Source organism: Rhipicephalus sanguineus, chromosome 6 (assembly GCF_013339695.2).
Source record: "Rhipicephalus sanguineus isolate Rsan-2018 chromosome 6, BIME_Rsan_1.4, whole genome shotgun sequence".
Classification (NCBI taxonomy): Eukaryota; Metazoa; Arthropoda; class Arachnida; order Ixodida; family Ixodidae; genus Rhipicephalus; species Rhipicephalus sanguineus.
This window is the reverse complement of record NC_051181.1, coordinates 158,914,891-158,936,155: the sequence shown is the minus strand read 5'-3', so window position 1 is coordinate 158,936,155 and position 21,265 is coordinate 158,914,891. Positions and strand designations below refer to the sequence as shown.

Below are 21,265 nucleotides of genomic sequence, written 5' to 3'. Positions count from 1 at the left end.
CTGCGGCGGTTAGAGAGCCCTAGCGTTCCTATGCGACCTCGGTTCTAATCGCGCTGAATAAGAAAATTTTTCCGTTTTTTTTTCTTTTTCAATATTGTTACCGTCCCGAGCTTCCGGCTAGTCAACAATAGTTATTCATTCGTGGTAGCACGGCTCAGCGTGGGAGAGCGGAGCCCGTTAATCAGCATGTCGCTGCGCCGCTGACGCTGCATATCAGCATGTCGCCAATGTCGCTGCCCCCCCCCCCCCCCCCACACACCCCCACCCGAAATGTTTTCTTACTGACGTACGTCCGTGCACCGCCGACCACAACCACCTGCGCCTGAAGCCTTCCTGGATTTTTTCTAGAATTGCTTTCCATGGTCGAAAGAGATCTCGGGAGGGAACATTGCTGATTTGACTGGCTGTCCTCGCTGCGCCCATGGCGTCCCTGTAACTGGCTGCGCAGCGCATGACCGTCAGCGTGAAACAATACTAAAAAAAAGAAAAAAAAATTTGCCGCGTACTGCGTGCTTCGCTGCAAATGTCGTCTAAAGACGATAGAAGAGGCACTGCGTGAGATATGAACGCCATCTGGCAATACGTCAGGAAACGTGAATGCTGTGTTGCGGGCTGGTAGTCCCGGCGCAGCAGCAGGCGAAGACCGGCGGTGACCAACGCGACCGGCGGGGACGCCAGCCAGCCCGAACACGCGGTTTGGCGCGAAGCGCCGAAGCAGAAGAAACCCCCGCACTCAACGAGTACTCTCCACACACTCTTTTATATTCACGTCGCCTGGGTAAAGCAGGAATGCCAGAGCGGCGCCCCATGGCATTCGTACAGTGCAATACTGAACCGAAACCGAAACACAACAATGAGCTCGTGCAGAGGGCACGGAGGAAGCCAAGTTTCGGCGCAGTCGCATTTTCAGCGCAGCTTAAGAAACTAGGGTCTCTAGAATTACGTATCTATGTATTTTCTATTAAAGGAGCACACCACCTAATACTTACCTAGTGATGTTGTGCCTCAGATATGCGTAATGTTTGCTTTTTGATCAACAATGTACACAAGTATGAACCTAGCCAGCCGTTCACGATGGCTGGCCTTTGGGCAAGTGGTTCAACTTTGGCCGAGTGGCTGAATCGAGGGACGTGCCGACAAACAGAAAGACAGACCAAAATTTCTGCGTTCTTTAAAAGGAAACATTTTCTTATTCAGCGCGATTAGAACCGAGGTCGCATAGGAACAACTAGGCTTGTGCGAATAGTAAATTTTAGGTCCGAAGCGAATTCGAAGCAACTTTGACTAGTAGCAGGATTTGACTTTCGGTTGAATGCAAGTGATAATTCCTGTAAAATATGTTAATTAAAATTTACTATAATTAGAGCATATAAGCCGGTATAAGAAGCTTTTAAACTTAAAGAATGATGAATCGATGTGAGGTATAATACAGTAAAACCTCATTAATTCGAACTTTTATTTCGAAATTCCGCATAATTAGAAGGATTTCTATGGCCCGGTATTTTGCAATGTAAATCTGAGTGGATAATTTGAAGCGGCGGTACCAGCCCGGAATTCAAAAACTTTGGGTGCCATGTGCCAATTCCCGACCCCGATTTAGCCGCAAATCCGCAGAAACGATGTCCCTTAGGAGCCACAAGGCAATGCAATGTAGCGATACTAATGAGTGACAAGTGAAGCATCCCAGCCTCGCTGCTGCCCAGCGCAAGAAAAAAAAAAAAAAAAAACAAAAGGCGGTCTCGTTTTCAACTGAAATGTGCGCCTGCGGAAAAGAAGACGTGCTTCACTGCAACACAGCTCTGACACGCGGGCAGCATGGCGAATGCTTCTGTCAACGTCAGTGCGTCATGATTTACCCATTCTTTCAGGGAAAATAGAGAAATTAATAAAGGGCGGTCTGACGGAATTCGCAATGTGTGTGAACTCCGATTGGCGGTTGTTCCGGCGATTTGCGCACTTGCACTGCTGGCGGAGTACTTGCCCGCAACGCCTACTTCGAAAACTCAGTTCGAAAGCTTCAATGATTCTCTTTTTTCCACCCAGAACACATCGCGAATTCCGTCACACTGGTCATTATTACATTCTTTATTTTACCAGAAAGGATGGGCGAATGGCAGGTGACATGCTGCCCGTGTGTCACCACTGTGTTGCAGCGAAGCACGTCTTCTTTTCCGCAGGCGCGCATTTCAGTTGACCACGAGACCGTTTTTTTTCCCTCTTTATTTTTTTTTCTTGCACTGGCCTCAGCGAGGCCCGCCGTTTCCCCGGTTTAGCGGCAAAATTCGGACCAAGTATTGCTGGAAAAAACCCTTGTAGCTGCAAACTAGGAGGCACAGCAAACGACCACCTCTCATTACTTCCAGTAATACAAAGTTCTTTGCATCCCACCTTTTGTATGTTTGGTTAATTCGAAAACCCGCTTAATTAAATTTGTCACAGTCCCAGTGACTGAATTAACAAGGTTTTACTACATGCTCATTTAACCTTGAATGGGGCTTCGCGGCAGTGCGGATTTCTCCTGGAAAGGTGTGTTCACGGTATAGCACACCTCCACTGCAGTGAAACCACCTTTACAGGGGGTTACATGCGGTTTATATGTCTATTCGTTCATTTCGAATACTTCGAAATTTCCTAGAATTTAAATTCGTTTCGAAGCGAATTCTAATACTGTAATAATCGTTCGAATATTCGAAGCGCTCGAATATTCGCACAAGCCTACGCATCGTCCGAACGCTAGGGCTGTCTAACCGCCGCAGACATGAACGAAAAAGTTACGACTCCGTCAGAGCAGTAACGTTAATGTTGACGCATAACTTGAAAAAAAAAAAGGAAGAAAAAACGGGAGGAATCGAACTGACGACCTGCAGCCCTAACACTCCATGGAGAGCGCGCCAACCAACTACACCATGAACGCTTTTTTTTTCTTTATTGCTTCACACAAGTAACTACTACGCCAAACGCCACACAACGAGGGCGTCTAAAACGACCAAAAATCTACGGTAAAGGGGCCCCGTCACTTTTACGATGGTACTCCGCTGACGGGCCCCGTCACCGCGTAGTCACCTCTTTACGATGACGGGGCCCGTTACTATGAGTACGTCGCTATTATGACGGGCCCCGTCACTATTACAATTTACACTACGGTGACGGGCCCCGTCACTTTTACGACGGTACTGCGCTGACGGGCCTGCCCTCAAGTACAAAACAAAGCATGGCCTTCGAGATTCGTGTGAACTGCGTTACATAAACAGCGCTTTCAGGTTCATGAAAATTTTAATATCAAAGTTCTTGTTGGGCATGAGGAAACTCTAACGCAGCCTGCGATTTGCACACGAGAAAGTCCTAAACGAATCTATTATCGTCATCATCATCAATCAGCTTTGTTATGGCGCCTTTCGCTCAATAAGCCATTTCCATGGAGACGATATACTTTGTTCTCAAGGTGAAATAGCGTGCTGGTTTGCACACCAGCAAGCTCGTAATCAAACCAAACGTTACGAAGGCAGTTTACAGCTGCGGCTGGGAAGATCTCATGCCTAGTGCCTACTTCGCTAGCTGGCCACTCTAACTGTGGTGCGACACGATTTTCCATGGATTCGAGTCGTGAGAACCAGCTGAGAAAACTGAAGTCGCTGATACGAAGCAGTGAAGTGCAGTTAACAGCCGTACTAGAGAAATTAAAATGGTCGAAGGACGAGGTCCTTAAGAAGGTACGTATGACTTTGGATAACTGAACCTTTAAAGCTTCACGATTGCGGTGTCTGTTGGTATCGCGATTTCGTGTTGGATTTTGATATGAGGGACACTGCTGTGATGTCTCTGGTAACCCTATATGCAGTTTCATGACATGAAAGGTGATCGAATGACAAATAGCAGGTCGTTTTAATTGTGTTATTCTTTGTATTTTTATTCCAGAAGGGATATGTCGTGTGCCCTCTAGATCCAGGGCACACAATGCCCGAGGCATCGCTAAGCGCACACCTTGACCTGTGTGCTTGGCTCAAGGAGGGATATAGCAGACAAGATAAGGTGAGCGTTAATAAATAATTAAAGCAGTGTAGACCTTTCCTTACCTGGACCCTAACGGCCGAAAAACCGTGAATAGTATGCACGTGTTCGTGTGTTTGTGTACACACACATTCATGCCTGGTTCTCCCCGACGTGTGAAGCTTAGGATGGGCGAATTCCTGTGTAAACAGAAGCCTCACTGTGAAAGAATCATGCTCAACCGGAAGAGAATAACATTCGTTGTCCAAAAAAAAAAAAAAAAACAAATCGTACGAAAAGACAGCCCACTGCTATGAAATTTATCAACAATTTGCCTTTGACATGAGAAATATAAAATTTGACACTATTTATTCATATATCAATTACACATCACATGACATGTGAAGGTTATCTGAATGAAAGTGTGCAGGCCCTTCTCATTGAAACAGTGTTGCCACTGCTCGCAGAATCGATTCATTTGCAAACACATAAAACTTAAGTTTCACGAGTATGTGCATACATGCTGGCATCCTTCTGAGTCTCTCACATTGTCCTCTTTCCTGGGCATATCCATGCGGGTGGTGAAATTGAAAGTAAACAAAGACAACTTTCCAAAACTTTCTTGCACGTAAAGAACTTGGGCACATAGACACCATGAAAGTCATGATGTTGTGGTAGTGTCTTCAGCATCGAAGTATAGACGACAGAATTGTGGAAGTTTGGCCTTCGTTGTTTTTCCTCACCAATAATCGGCTTTTTTCCTGCAGATATTTTAAGAAGTGCTGTTGAGCCACTGGCAACTCGTTCTGACACCATGAGTGTATGGCCACCAGTGAGGCCTATTTAATACAAGTTTTATAAGTTCGTTGAAACTTTTCCTGTGGCCTTCAGAATACCATCTAACCAACTTGTGCATGTGTGGCCTTGTTTTCTCTTGGCTTCAATTTGGCAGATATACTGGCTGGAATAAAAAAAGCCTTTTTGAACAAACATTGTACCATTCTACACTGATTTAATGCCCATTAAATGTCTCCCTTAAACGTCTCTGTGCACATGTACCAACAAAAACCTTTCTGTCTTTTTGTTAATACTTGACGGGTATATGCTTTTGAAGAGTACCACCATGTGTTTCCGCACCCTAAAGAGGGCAGCAGTGGAACTTCTAGTCGCCATCACACGTGGGAGTCACATGACCCGAATAAAAACGTCACGTATGACGTCATTGGTAGAGCAGCACGCCACTGTTGACTATGGTTCTAGCAGTATTGATACTTGCAAAATAGTGAAAACCGCGAAGCAGCACAGTTTAGGTTACTGGCCCCCCAGTGACTCAAGCCGACTGCTGGCACTGGCAAAATAGCCACTTATGCAACGCCAGGCAGAACCTTTCCCTTTCATTCAAATTCTGGCAGTGATATGACACCATATGTGAGGTACCTGCTCAGGTCACGTGACTCTCCCGCACGTGATGGCGAGTGGAAATTCTGCTGTTGGGCTCTTTAGGGTACGGAAACACGCTGCAGCACTGCCATGGATATGATGGAAGTTGGCAATTTTTCCACAAGTCTTTCTGTTGGCGTCATCACATTGGCCTTATGATTTGCTTATCTTTTCCCGTTTTCCTGTTGAATGCAGGAGGCTGCCCCACCAAGCTCACACTTCTTTTATACAAAGTCCAAATCAGTTGTTCCTGTGTTAATAGGTAAGGTGATGTGTGATGTGGCCTAAATGAATCGGCCTTTTCAACCTTCGTTCATTATCCATTGCAGACAGAGAAACCCAAAGCAAGATAATAACTGATGCAGCATTCAGAGGAGATGTTCCAGGTAAGCTATTGTACAAAGGGAAAGAGACGATAGCTTGAAATGATTTAAGAAATTCAGTTAATATATCTAATGGAAATTGCATAACCTTTTTTTTTATACAACAAACTTTATCAAGTGTCCCAGCAATTGCTCTTCTTAAAGAGGCCCTGCAACACTTTTCCGAGTATTCGTCGAAGGAGCTCACTAAGTTTAATGCCTCACAAATTGATTGTTGCAAAAAGTTCTCGAATCCGTTGAGCGTGAGCGGAGTTACAGGGATCTGTTACGCTCTTTAGGTGCTTTCCGTCCTTTCGTCCCAACGAGTGTGCTGAAAGCTACACAGGGAGGATGACAAAGGGGCAAGAAGCCATGTCATTTCCTGTCATGACGTTGAGCATTTCTTTTTTTCTTTGAAAGCGTCGGCTTAGTTTCAGTGTGATCACAAGCGTGCTAGCATTGCTACTGTGTAGTGCTAGCATACTACAGAGCACGGCACTGGCATGTGGTGGCATCCCATGGCATTTGTGGTAATTATCCAGCACGAGAATGCTCAATTCAGCCAATGGCTGTGTCCTCCCCTACGCTGACATAGCGTTGATGATGTAATTTGCCGATAGAAAAGTGAGCGATTTCTAGCTGTCTTCAAAATGTACTGCTATAATATTTGGCTCGCATGTTCACAGAAGCCTTGACTACCAATTGGCAGTGTTTTCTGACCATGTTCAAAAAATGTTGCAGAGCCCCTTTAAACAAACTATTCTGTTACTTCGATGTAGCCCCACTGAAAGCCGTGTTTAGGCCGTCAACTACGTTAGTGAGCTGGCAGCTGACCAGAATGCCACAATAGGTTACTGTAACAGTGGAAATCAGATTTGCTTTTGTACTGATAACTGAAAATGAGAATAGCAATTAAGGAATAAATGATGGTCATATGTCTTTATATAAAGCCACATGAAAGCAGGGAAAATGATACTCTGTAGCCTGCTTTGTAGTTAGAGAAGAATGTGCAGACATTTGCATATGTCTGATAGAATACGTTGTCCACAAAGAATTTTTTGTTTCATTTCATTACAAGTTATAATTTTCCAGCATCTGTATGTGACGAAATCTAGACTATACGCAATTTTTAGATTTCTTGATTGGATACTTTTTAATGAAAAAGCAATGAAATATGTTGGACAGTAGGGGTTTCACAAACACCATTTCACCTCATATACTATTTCATGTTGGGCCCAGGAGTTGCCCACTGGGAGCATATCTTTACTGCATGTATATATTTAACATGAGGATTGGTGCTGGTTTGGTAAGAGGCTCCCTTAACATGCTACAATTTATTTTAACTGTGCAGGTGTTATTGCTTTTTCTTTTGTTAATAGTGTATGTCAATCATGTTCACCATTCTTAGCAAATCATATTAACACTGCAGATTGTTTTCAGCTCATCTTGCCTCTGCTGCGGCCACCATAATGATGCTCTTTGTGGCAAGACTTGTGTATCCTCGCTTAAGGATATCCTTTTATTCTTTACTAAACGGTATCACTTTGAAACTCAACACCAGCACTGTAATGAAGACATGCGTCATACTTGCCTTTGTTTGTCTTTTCCAGAGCTGTGTCTTGCATTCTATGTAATCGCAGTTCAGCAAGGTTCTCTTGCAGAGTTTTGCGGTGGTAAAATTGGATAAACATCAGAAACAGTGAATGCATACATAAAGAAAAGAAAGCTGATAGAATAAGAAACCTGGAGTGCAGGATTTCTCTTGAGCTAAAATTATGTGTGTGTTTTGCCATACTAGAGCAAGCACTGCACCCCACCGTTGCACTTTATGACATATTATGGGTTTAATAGCTTGAAAACTGCTATATAGTTATATTCTGGGAACTAGCTTCAGTTGTGCATTTATACTGAAGCAGCTAATTCTGTTAGTAAATTAACAATAACAATTAACAGTTGATTCATAATGAGAAGTAATCTATGCAAATTTGTAGCATGTGCTGGCACGAATGACTTGGCGCCAAAAAACGTAAGCCTTCTGTCTATGCTGCTTGGCTTTTAAGAATTACTTAACCGCCAACAAAACGTCCAATATACCAATCTACACCATTTCAAATGAAACTGTTTTCATGTGTGGCCCACATGTTCACCATGCCTATCAGCCACAGTTTCTGTTTGCTGCTGGATATTGGGGGAATTGTTCTTGACAAAATAACACTGCTTGTGCACTGCAAACAGCCGAAGTTTGCCAGAAGGTGAAGAATGGCGTGCCACTGACGATGGAGCGCTGCTTTTCGGAGCTCACTGCTGCGGAGAGGTTTGCAGTCTACAATTACGTGGTCGAGCGAGCAAAAGCAACAAACAAGGCATCTGCTGTGAAGCTTGAGGACCTTCAAGTCGACTTTGAAAAAAAGACCAACAAAGGTAGGCTGATTAGCTGCGACGTTCGGTCTGAAATTAAAGGCTAGGCCGTTAATCATAGTATGGTTTGCGGCCTAATGTAGGTTCTTGCTGGGTCATATTCTTGCTTAAACCGGTCAACACGTTAGTGGCAGATGATGTGGACATGTACGCTTGCAGACATAAACACCGATTTACTCTAACTAAATTTCTTTTGCTAACTACATGCACAATTTGTCAGTTGAAAATAAGGTTCACACCAGCACGTTTTGACGTAGCTGTGCATGAAATCTGGGCACTACCTCAAGTTTATCCTTCCATAATCTCATTTTGCTTTTCCCGTGGTGCAATTCAACCTTGTTAAAGTGAAATAGCATGGAGACCATAAATTAGTTCGTTATATCCAATATTCATTGTAACAGTAATAAAAATCGGTTCTAACAAATCGGTAATCTGGCTCGCACGAGATTTTTAGATGCAAAAATGCATTATTCTAGGCTTCAAAACCACTATAAACAAATTTCCAAAATTTTCCTGTTCGGTTCATATCTTAGACGGCGCAACCAGTCAAATGAGCTTTCTTTTTCTTTTTATTTTGCTGGATGACCAAAATTTCTGCAACATTTTTAACCACACTTGTCCCCAGATTTTTAATGTCACAGCCACATTTTTAAAAAATGTGGTTTGGATTGTCTTTCAATATTTACTTCACTTTTTATGCGACCTTTCTAGTTTTGAGCCTTGTATATTTCTATGTTACAGCCGATATCACGGCGGCTCTGGCGTTTTCCGTTTCGTTATAAAAAGAACAAATGTCACTGAAGTGAAGTGTGACGAACCAAAGTTCTTATTTATGTGAAGAAGAAGACATGTTTTCTTCTTCGCATTTTATTTTCTATATCAATGTTTGTTATAACAAGGTTGAACGGTATAAGCTTAGTTCTCTACCTTTGGAAATCTGTGCATTGTTTCCATGTTCCACATTACATGCTCATTACAATTCTTTAAAGGCAAAGCTTAAGTGTCCTCCATGTTCTTGCTCTAGCAGACATGCTCATTTTAATTTTGCTTCTGTCCTGCAAATCTTTTGTAGCTACTATTTGGGGGTAATAATGAAAAGGTGTGAGTGGAATATAAGCTGGGAACACCATAAAGCTTGAAGATACCCTGCTGTTCTATCATATGCGTGACATGTTGCAATTTTCAGATGAACAACATCCACCCAGTGATCTGGAGTTGAAGCGTCAGATGCGAGACTACAAGCGTCGAAGGCAGTCTTATCGCGCAAAAAATGTCCACATCACACAGAAGACATACACGGAGGTAAATGTGATGCACCCTTCTCAAGCCTCCGAAATTTTTATACAGTTGATGAAGAAAGCTGGCCGTTCACAGTAGCATCCACATTTCTGTTTTTCTTTTTTTTTGGTTGGCTCAATTAAATAACTTAAAATATAATCCCTGAAATGCTGCGTGTTGTAACATGCAACATTTCTATTGAAGAATAGCTGTTTGGGCATGTCTTGGTCTATAATGTCAGAATAGTCTTAGGTGCTGCAGTTAGACGTGCAGTCTTAAACATTTGTGCAGTCTGCAGTGTTGGATGACTGATGGTTGTTTGATGAGGTTTGATGATGGATGGGAATGCATTGAAAAATGCACTCCCATGAATCATGCTTTCTGATTATCACTTGGAAATACTTGCGCGCTGTATTGGAGGTTTGAACTAACATTCTTAGGGCCAACTAGCTAAGGTATCACAAAAATAAATGTAGTTTGTCTCCACTGCACTGGCATTTCACTGGCTCACTGGCATGGTGTAGGGACTATTCCAACCAAAGGAAGTTTAGTCTCTGTCATATATCAGAGGAGTGTGTGACTGAAGAGATACGACACTAGGGTGGCAGTAGCAAACAATGAGTTAAAGGGGCCCTGCAACACTTTTTCAGCATGGTCAGAAAACTCTGCCGATCGGTAGTCGAGACTCCCGAGAACACGCGAGCCAAACATTATAGCACAGCACGCGACCTGGGATTTACAATAAATTCGCAAGGTCAGCTGAAAAGCACTTCCTCTTCTCTTGACAAAAAATTATGCTTACGGCATCACAGGCAGGTTCCACGCCATTGGCTGATTTGAACATGGCGTGCTTGGTAGTTACTGTGGCCGCCGCGAGAGGCCGTCATTCGCCTGCGCGCGTGATTACACTGAAAGTATGCCACGCATTCGAAAAAAAAAGAAGAAAATGTGCTCAAGGTCAGGAGGCGCGCGTGACGTACGTTCTTCCCCCGTGCCATCCCCCCCTGCTTAGCTTCCAGCGCTTTTGTCAGGGCAAGAGAAGAGAGAAAGAAATTACAGCAGGCGACAAATCTTTTGTAACTCTTTGTAACTGGACGGATTCTAAATATTTTGGGGGCATTCGATTCATGAGGCAATAACTTACTTTAATGAAGCCATTCCATGGCTACTTAGAAAAGTGTTGCAGGGCCCCTTTAAAAATCCCAGCTTAGCCATATAGGGCTCGCTGAAGCTGACTTTGCCTCACAAAGGGCCTTGCTCGGGGGAGTGCAGGACCGGATTAGTTCTGTTAACCAACAGCCAAGAGCACTTTAAGCGAATCTGCTGTGCCAAGGTGCCCACTTCTTATGCACCTCTGAAACTGCAAAAGAAAAGTGCTAAATAAAGGGTGAAAAGGGCCCACTCCTTGGGCCCTGTTGTGCGGGTGATTATGCCTGCTATGCCATGCTCTGGACATGGGAAGCAGGCTTCAAGTTGCGCTAGTTCTAGTGGCTGCAATGAACTTATGCCATCTGAAATAAGTCTGGATCTGTGTGGCTCCAGTAGTTGCTCAGAGCTCTGGCACAAATTGTGCATTAACGAGAGACTGGGTTCCCAGCGACCTCCACGCCGTATACAATGTAAAGCCCAATCATGCTAGCTTAACTGAATTGACACATTGTCGTGGAGTTGCAGCGAGACTCCAGCTCCGTCTGTTGAACCACACAGATTTATTGTGCCAAGCCACTGTTGTGAAATGCCAGCACCATTGCATTGACAAACTTAAAAGCCACATTTTATAATGGGATTTTCTGTATCATCTCTGCTGAAGGAAGCTGGAATCGGATGATGACTCATTACGACATTGTCGTCCTTGTCTGCTTTATTATTTACGGCAACCGCAGTAATTGTTTGTGACAGTTTCTCTCCGACACTTTTTTGTTTTCTGTTTGGAGACATTCCCCCTCCCCCTTTCTCAATTGACAACTCTTTCTTGTTCTCGGGGTCTAAATATGTAGGGTATGTGAACTGCACAGAATTAGTAGTTTTATGTTGGTCAGTGTGAAGAGGACCAGTGCTGTTATGCTTTTCATGTGCTGACATTGCCTTTGATGACTTGTTATCCATATCTCATAGCTATTCATCCGAACCTTAAATGTGCTACTATGAAAACAAATGTTTCTTTTTGTGCGTCCGGTACGGTAGGCTACGACTTTTGGAAAACGCCTTCTTTCGATGGAAATCCTTAAAATAAGCAGGTATTTGACTCACAGCAAACAAGGAGGGCATTAGTAAGTTTATGGTGTGAACCAGCTAAAGTGTATGTACTTATTCTGTGTCAGGGTCAAAAGTCCCCCTAGGTCATTAACTCATTGTTCCGTGTTCATGAAGACAACTTGTCATTCTGGCTTTGCAGATCCTCAGAGAGGTGATTGAAAATCAGACAGAGTATCTCAAACAACTTCAAACAGAAAATGATGAAGCAGCAGAGTCTTCACCAAGGTAAGAACGGTTTGAATTCACGCTATAAGTTTTGTTTGGTACACTTTCGCTGGCCATTTGCTTTTGAAGTTAGCTTTTTGGTGACAGTGGCTGCCCATGATCGTTATGCTGCATTCTAGATTTATTTTTGCAGGCTTCTCTTGCCATGTAACGTACTTATTTTGTCATATTTGCATTCGTAATGGGTGCAGCATTACTTTTATACTTTAACTATCAGATCTGGGGCATATCTCATGTTTTGGGTTAACGTTATCAATTATCTTAAATCAATTACACGCAAATTGAACTTACGGGAAAAGGAGGTAGTAAGCAGGGTGATTGCTCTCTCTTGCCATAAACAGATCTCGGAATGTAATTTTTATTGAGTTGCACGAAAATTTCTGCATGTCGTTCTTGCATTTCATGGGCTCGGTGTTCATACTTCATTCCAGAATACATGGTTGTATGGTCTTCTTCCATGGCCAAATTTTTAGCTCTTTGGGGAGCGGAGGAAAAACACTTTCGTTACAGGAAATTCTGATGAGATAGAAAGCTACTCTCATACAAAACCTTGTTTAAATGAGTAAGAAGCTGACAAATTACTCAAAATCCTTTCTGCAAAGCTGCCTGGTTATCCACAGAATTAGTAAAACTGTAAAAAGCAAGCTTAGAAGGTTTAAGGATAAAATGCCACACTTTTTGGCGGCTGTTGCAGTCATTAGCCACATTCAAGTTTGTCATTTCTTTCTAGAGCAAGGGTACTCCATTCTTGAATGATAAACTATTTTTCTGCACTCATCACATTCATAAATGTTAGTGTAATGCAACACCTTCTGCTTATGTCTGTCTCCTCTTGGCTTTTGACATTGTGGCCAATATTAAGATCAGTATTCGGCTATATCAGAGCGTGGCGACTGCAAGCTACACGGAACCTGCCAGAATACACGTTCAGTGTAATTGACTGTTTTCATTTGTGGTATATGGCTGTCAGGGGTGTGTCACTGTAGTTTCTCGAAGTAACAACCAGGAAACTTGACCGTAATACAACCGAATGGCTGCTTTCTCAGAGCCTAAAAGTCAGAAAAAAAAATGTTACAAACTAGAATGTACCAATGAGGTTTTACTTATGTGAAAATCAGTCTGAGAAAAAGAAAACAAATGTCTCCAGCATTGCTTGGTGCAGGTGAGAATAAAATAACTCCCTGAGAGTTTCTTTTGGCAACTTCCAGGGAGCTACCTCCAGGTTTCATAAGATTGTGCATTTTTGTTGTGTTCATTTTCAGACCTGAAGAAAAGGATGATACCGAAAGGCAGCCACTGTCTCGTGCGTCAGAGTGGAAGGATAGGAGAGAGTCATCCGTGGTGTCATCAAGGTCATCCAAACGGAGGCGCAGTCGTAGCCCCGATAATAAAGATGCCAGCATAGATAGGAGGCCTTCCGATGAAGCCCACAGCAGACACAGGTTAGTGTGTGCATTTGTGCACTCCAAGAATATACGGAAATTCTCAGACTGAAAGCACAATTCATTATGAAGGAAGCCTCACACACTAAAGCCGGTATGCATTATAAAGGAAGCCTTAATTTAACATTCATTATGAAGGAAGCCTCACACACTAAAGCCGGTATTCATTATAAAGGAAGCCTTAATTTAACAAGTGGTTATACTAGTTCAAATTGCATGCAAGTTCGCAGGATTGTTTAATTTATGGTACATTGTTTGCATAGAGGATGAGTATGCATTTGTTAAAGGGACTGATAACGAATTTTTATGGTACGTGTTTTCTGAAATGCAGTGGAAAGCTTACTGGTAAGAATGCCCCGCCACGGTGGTCTAGTGGTTATGGCGCTCGACTGCTGACCCGAAGGTCGCGGGATCGAATCCCGGTTGCAGCGGCTGCATTTTTGATGGAGGCGAAAACGTTTGAGGCCCGTGTTCTTAGATTTAGGTACATGTTAAAGAATCTCAGGTGGTCGAAATTTCCGGAGCCCTCCACTAGGGCGTCCCTCATAATCATATCGTAGTTTTGGGATGTTAAACCCCAGATATTATTATTATTATTAGCTTACTGCTCAGAATGTCTAATCACGGAATGGTAATGCAGAAAATGTTGTGAAATACATGTGTTATCAGAATTTTTCGATCTGCAGTGCTAAAGAGGTCGTGCATGCAACACACACTAGTACAAACAGCGGCAGGTGAGCGTGATAGCAATTATACGCCTGTGAACAAGTGAGGCCCCATCACTTGAACCTGTCTTGTGGTGGTTCATGTTTGTGCAATGCAGTGTCATGCATGCATAGGTTGGCAAACTCACTCATGAGTCGACTCACTCAGACTCGGATCGAGCCGTGGGCCTGAGGCCGAGTGAGTCCGGTTGAGAAAAATTTTAGTGAGTCCGAGTCCGAGTGGGTCCAGCTGGGAAATATTTTGGCGAGTCTGAGTCCAAGTGAGTCCGGTTGAGGAAAGCTTTGGTGAGTCTGAGTCCGAGTGAGTCCGAAGCACAAAATATTTTTGTTGAGGGAGCCTGAGTAAGCTCCACCGTTTATTGCCGACTTATCGTCCTATCTACTCATCTTCAGCATTACTATCAGCCTTATATCGGCTTAAGTTTATGCTCAGGTCTATTCACACATATATTAATGCGCTAGCATTCATGCACCACCTCCATATTTATTGATCAAAGGCGTGAGTTAGGGTGGGGGGGCGAGGTGCCATGATCCGCCCCCGCAAACTGTTTCACGGAAAGTTCTTGATAAAAATATCTCGTGTGAGTTGTGTATTTCATAAAAATGTCCGTATTTGAAGGTACAAGATCAAAAGACTTATCGTAGAGCACCGATTATATGAGAAATTGATGTTAAAAAGCATTGACACCTTAATCGAAAAAGCTAATTTTATGCTAATGGACTCATGAGTCGACTCATTCAGACTCAGATCGAGCTGTGAGTCTGAGTGAGTCTAAGTCCCAATGAGTGCTGTTGAGAAAAACTTTGGTGAGTCTGAGTCCGAGTGAGTCTGCTTGAGGAAAATTTTAGTGAGTCCGAGTCTGAGTGATCCCTGAGCAGAAAATACATTATACTCAAACCTCGATATAACGAACGCGGATATAACGAATTAACGGTTATAACGAAGTAAATGGAGAATAGTCTTGTCATAGATACAGTCTTACAAATAAACGTTTATAATGAATTTTCGGATATAACGAAGTTATTTTCGTGGCAGATGTGACTGTTATAATGAGGTTTGAGTATTTGAGCGAGTCTGAGTGCGCTCCACTTTTTTTGCCAACCTATGCGCATGTGTGCACGCTGCACGCAAGCGCAGCAACTTGACATGGATTTTCTCTTCCACTAGTTGCTGTGAAGGCAGCGCCACTTCTTAGCATTAACTCCTTTTACCTCGTAATAAGCTGAGAATAAAGCGGGGATGCTTAATAATATACATACTGTAATTTTAAGCCTAAAATATGCTGCCCCTAAACAACAGCAGACTATGTTCAGCAATCCAAAGAACTCCTTCGCACAGCACCTCATGCCAGTTTTTGTGACTTTCAAGCGCAATTTAGAATTGCAAATCCTATTCAAATTGTGAAAAGAATGGTGGTTTCTGTCACGGTATAATTCGTGCTCTTTCCATTTTCACTAGGATCGAATTGCACATTTTGGCCGGTTGTCAGTCTCTTTAAAGCAATCTTTAGTCCTGTAGAACTAAATTTCACTAGAATATAAGCACACCACACAGAAGAGGCTGTGAAGCATCTGTGATAACTGTCTTTCTGAAATGGAAACTGTAACATACATTTTTGTACCTCCAGGTCAACAGAGCGTCATGAGCACAAGAAGCATCATCGGTCTCATCACAAGAGTAGACACAAGCACAAACACAAATCGAAAGACATTGAAGCCACGGAGTAGCACCATTGTTATTTCTAGTGCTTGAATAAATTTGTATTGCTCCAGCGACACTCCATGTTCCTAGGATTTTTCATCGCTTCAAGCTTTCATCTTCCCCATCTTCCCCTGAACTTCTACCTTATAATATTTATGTAGTACACGATGCTACCAAGAAGAAAGTATGTTCCACATCAACCTCAGTAGCTACGAGGAGCATCGGCTATAGCTCACATTGTTAAATATCGAGAAAGGGAATAGACAACCACTCGTTTGCAGCACAAAGCCACAAGGGAATCCATACAGATTTCTCAGAAAGAAAGCCTCTTAGTTGCCGAAAAATTCGTCCCGGGATTGAATCCGAGACCAGCCCCTTTCCGGGGCAGTCGCTCTACCAATTGAGCTAACCAGGAAGCTAGCAATTTGCAGTGCGAGAGCGAATTTATGGACAACTCGAGGCACATGGACACATTATTCTGCAGAAATGATTTTTAATGTTAAATATTGTACACGTAAATATCTAAGACAGAACAACGTTGACAGCCTTTGCCTACGAGTCGTCACAGGCGAATGCACAGGGGACCCTGTGAGTTTTTTATGGTGGAGCTGTTATGCTCGAGGTTTACCGTGTGTTGTAGATAGAAAATTATCATCATCATGAACCGGCACATGCTCTCTTCATCCTCTTTGTCTGCTGCTTTGCTCCCAGAACACGTGCACCGATTTGACCGGTGTGGGATACAACTCTGTTGGGCAAGAAAACGACTACAGAGAGAGAGAAAAAAAGAAATTCTCGGCAAAAAAAAATTCTTGGCGAGGCGAGATTCCAACCCACGTACCCATGATACGAAGGCGAGCGTTGTAACCACTCGGCTATCCAGGCACGCTAGCAGATCATAGCATAGCCTTGTATAGTACAGCATAGCAAGGGGGTGGGAGAAAATAGAGAGAAAGAAAGGGAACAAAGACAGAAAAAGATAGAAAGACAGAGAAAGAAATAGACATAGAGAGAAAGAGGTAGAAAGACAGACAAACAAAAGATAGAAAAAGAAAGCAAGCATAGCCATGGACAGCATAGTAAGGGATGGAAAAGAGAGGTGAGAGGGTAAAAACGTAGCTAAGCCAGGACCAGCTAGGTGCCCGCCAGGTGTGACCCAGCCTTGTGCAACTTAGTGCAAGCTGGGCAAATTTTTTAAAAATTTCATTTTCCTCTTTGTTATAATTTCTGCACTTCATGCAAAGCTCCAAATATCTTCCACTATTCCGTTAGCTTCATTATATGTTAAATAAAATTCAGTGAGCAACAAAAATTGGCCCTCTTGATCGGGCGTTCCTCTTCCCATAGTCTCCTGTTAAAAAGGATACTAAACAATGGAGTTAAGCAGTGCTATGTCAAAGTGGCCACTCTTGCCATTACACAAGGCTTGAAAGCCACATGGGAACAAATTTGTACAGCTCGCACCGTCGGCGTCAGTGCTGTGCAAAGCATCATCAAAGTGAACCTGTGACCATGGTACTATCCGCTGTCATGAAAAGCTCTTGCTCGAGCATATGTTGCTCTACGTACAATTCCCAGTACTGATGTCGATTCGCAAAGTGGGGGAGTGAAGTTTTAGTGCACCTCCCTTCCCTTGAGTCGGTCAGGCAGTCCAATAACTTTATGCTCACGTCATCGGTTGAGACCGAAAGAAAACAAGCTTTCCAATGGATGCAAAAATGAAAATTTAGTGGTGATGACATTCTTCTCACAACGACCTGACTTTGGTCCCGGACTTTTCTAGTGTAAAGGTAGGAAGTTAATGGTTGTTGGAACATATCACGGGTCCTGCAGGGTCATTCTCGTCAAAAACCTGCATGGTCATAACCTTGCGCAGTAAACAATGACGGGACAGGTAGTAAAGGTATGAGGCGGACTTGGCTCCCACTTTAGATGTCTGTGGCGGGCAGCCGCCCCGGTTCCCCCCCACCCCCCTCCATATAAGCTTTCAATTCAGGTCAAGAATACAATATTAATTTTATTAAAGCCGGATGAAACTTTCAAAAACCAAAATACACAATAATGCCGTTTTTTGCGCTGAACTACGTTATGACTCACAATAATGCCACATGCTACAGGCTCACCTTCTTGGTCAGAAATACATCCAAAATCGGATTACTAAAACGGGATGAAACTTTCAAAAATCGAAAAACAAGGTTTACAAAGGCTATAGGCTTACATTTTTTCTCAGAAATACACTCAAAATCAAATTTATTAAAACGGAATAAAGCCTTCAGGAATCGAAAAATACAACATTTCCAAATAGGCTTACGTTTTTTTCTGAGAAATACATCCAAAATCAAGCTTATTAAAACGTGATGAAACTTTCAAAAATCGAAAAATACAAGATTTACAAAGGCTTTTTTTCTCAGAAATACATCCAAATTCAAATGTATTAAAACGCGATGAAACTTTCTAAAATCGAAAAATACAAGATTTACAAAGGCTATATAGCCTGAATATTTACAATGGCTTACCTTTTTTTCTCAGAACGTACCCATAAAGAAATTTATTAAAACGAGATGAAGCTTTCAAAAATCGAAAGGTACAAGATTAACGAAGGCTATAGACTTACCTTTTTTCCTTAGAAATGGACCCAAAATCAAATTTAATAAAACGGAATAAAACTTAAAAAACCAAAAAAATACAAGATTTACAAATGTTTTAGGCTTACGTTTATTCTCAGAAATGCACCCAATATCAAATTTATTAAAATGGAATGAAACTTTCAAAAATCGAAAAATGCAAGATTTACAACGGTTTACCTTTTTTTTTTCAGAAATAGAGCCAAAATCAAATTTATTAAAACGGGTTGAAATTTTGAAAAATCGAAAAATACAAGATTTGCAAAGGCTATAGGCTTACCTTTTTTGTTATAAACACACCAAATATCAATTTCAATAAAAAGGTGTTAAACGCTCAAAAATCGAAAAATGCTCGCGCTGCAGAATTTATTTGCTAAGAACCGACTAGACAACTCCGAGATTCTTCTACCTTCAAATTGATTTCTTCAAAATGCGACGAAACTTTCAAAAATCCAGAAGCTCAAGACTGCCAAAAGCATTTATTTGGCTTACGCTTTCGGTAAAAAATTCGCACAAAATCTATTCTCTCAGACAACGACACAACTTTCAAAAATGCAGAAATTCAAGATTTCCGGAGGGTATATAGCCTTACTTTACTGGTCACAGATGACAACAGATTTTGTTTGGGAAGTTGTGAATTTACGCCGGAATTAACACGGAAGCACAGCGTTTAATTTTGACGTATGCGCTACAGTAATGTGCGGAGTAACTTATAAACATTTCTTGTACCGCGGTTGTAGCCGAGATGATGAAGCGTTTGGCTCACAACCGAAAGGGCGCTGGTTCGAATCCTGTTGGCAATCTCGCTGAGAAAAACGAAAGCCATACGGGGATGCGGTTACCATGGCTAAAGCACAGTTCGTGCCCAGATGACTTGTGGTTCGAATCACACTGCGGGTAATGCTGAGTATACAAAACAATGATGTCATCATGGGTGTATCGAGGCTCGCACTGACACGCCCACTATTGGAGTTGTAACCAATGGGCGCAGTAATGTACACACCAACCCTTAAACGCTTTAGAGAGGCAGGCGAGGCCTATAAAGCATGGTGGGGATTTTTTTTTCATTTTTTTGTAAGTTGAATTTTAGAGATGAAACCCCCGGTACACTGCACAGGACGTGGCCTCTGGTCCCATGCAGCAAGTTGGGAATAGCTACCTACCACTGCGGCACCATTAGGAAGCCCGCTTTGGAAACCGGTGGGTGGCCGGCCGGCACTGGGAATCGAACCCGGTAGACTTACATTTTTTTCTGTAGCGATACCCTCCCCGGGATTCGAACCACCGCCTTTTCGGTTTCGAGCTTAACGCCTTAGCGACTCGGCTACTGGAACGGCACAGCCAACAGTGCTTACAAGTTGGTCTGTTCATTATTGCCGCGCATATTCTTAAAATAATGCTAGGGTTGTATGTCCAAGCCTCGCTGCAGGTGCCACTTCAAAAATATTTTGGTGTAGTTAATGACGAGGACTTACTGATATCCTTTATAAGTCTTTTATTTTCCGACTTTTCGAAATATACATGCATTACGATAAAACAAATCATAGAAGCATTTTTTACCAAAAGTAGAGAAACTAAACAAGCCCAAGCCCCATTTCTTCAAAATCTGACGAACTTTTGAAAAAATCGAAAAGTACAAGATTTGCAAAGGCTACAGGCTTACTATTTAGGCCGAAAGTGGTCCCAGATCGATCTCATCTAATTACGACGAAACTTTGAAAAATCGAAAAATACGAGCCTTCCAAAGCTATGTGTTTCTTTTTAGGCCGAAAATGGTCCCAAAATCGAATTGATCAAAATCCGATGAAACATTGAAAAGTCGAAAAAAAAAAAAAGATTTCTCAAGACTAACCTTTGTGTTTAAAACAGAGGGAAAATCGATTTCATCCATATTTGATGAAGACTTGAAAAATCGCAAACTACAAGATTTACGATGGCCTACCATTTTCGGCTTACCAATTAGGGCCGAAAATCGACACAAAATCAATTTCATACAAATTGGATGTAACTTTGAACAATTGAAAAACACAAGATTTTCAACGGCTACAAGGCTTACCTTTTTGGTCAAAAGCAAACCCCCATTCGCAAAGAAACTGTGCAGCATGAACAAACAATGGCGGCCGAAGGCCCCTAATATTGCATTCCAAGAACTGTTCTCATCTTTGCTGCCGGTTAACTAGGGACCAAAGGCGGGCCATTATGCGAAGGACGTCATCGCTCCATGTTTTTTTAATCCGCTGTGAAGCATGTTGGCATTTGGGCTGGTCCAACGTGGGGGGAGGGGAGAGGGGGCACTAGTATGAAACTTTGCCCCCCTAACGGGGGACCCTGCGCATATGCGTGCACAGGGTTCCACTTCAGGGGGGGGGGAAGGTTCGTCGCAGCGCCCCCCTCCCAATTATATGTCAATGTATGGCGCTGACATTGCGCCCCCTCCCTATTGTGTCAATGTGTGGGGCTGACTTTGCACCCCCCTCTTAGGTGAATAGGGGGGGCACGCCTATGTAGCCATGTATAGTAAAGCGCTGTTTCCACAGTCTTCGCACCACTAGCGCATAGCTACCCCAATTTTCTTTATTTCACTCATTTATTCTTTTATGGCGGCGATCGTCTAACGGGACAGAGGGACAGACAGACAGAGGGACATTCTTCCTCGTTGAGCCGGCATAGAAATGCTTACGCATTTAAAAAGTTGGAGCCATTCCACTCTGTGCTGTGAAGGTTGGCGACCAGTGGAGCTGATGGGCACATTCCCGCCTCTGTTCTCGTCGGCGTGCTTCATCAGCGCGCTGCTCCTCGGGCGTTC

General features: G+C 42.8%; 1 protein-coding gene across 1 annotated transcript; it reads left to right on the top strand.

Moving 5' to 3' along the window:
• Positions 1–3,377: 3,377 nt before the first annotated feature.
• On the top strand, positions 3,378–15,909 carry LOC119396888 (U11/U12 small nuclear ribonucleoprotein 48 kDa protein). The gene is made up of 9 exons (XM_037664247.2): positions 3,378–3,710; positions 3,916–4,029; positions 5,623–5,689; positions 5,757–5,813; positions 8,025–8,210; positions 9,394–9,509; positions 11,881–11,966; positions 13,229–13,408; positions 15,762–15,909. Exons 1-9 carry the CDS (start codon positions 3,591–3,593, stop codon positions 15,859–15,861), a joined length of 1,026 nt encoding a protein of 341 aa, XP_037520175.1. The 5' UTR covers positions 3,378–3,590; the 3' UTR covers positions 15,862–15,909.
• Positions 15,910–21,265: the final 5,356 nt, after the last annotated feature.

Coding starts and splice junctions, on each gene's coding strand:
- LOC119396888 (XM_037664247.2), top strand. CDS start 3,591: ATGGATTCGAGTCGTGAGAACCAGCTGAGAAAACTGAAGTCGCTGATA. Junction 5,814..8,024: donor ATTCAGAGGAGATGTTCCAG/GTAAGCTATTGT, acceptor CACTGCAAACAG/CCGAAGTTTGCCAGAAGGTG. Junction 11,967..13,228: donor GCAGCAGAGTCTTCACCAAG/GTAAGAACGGTT, acceptor GTTCATTTTCAG/ACCTGAAGAAAAGGATGATA.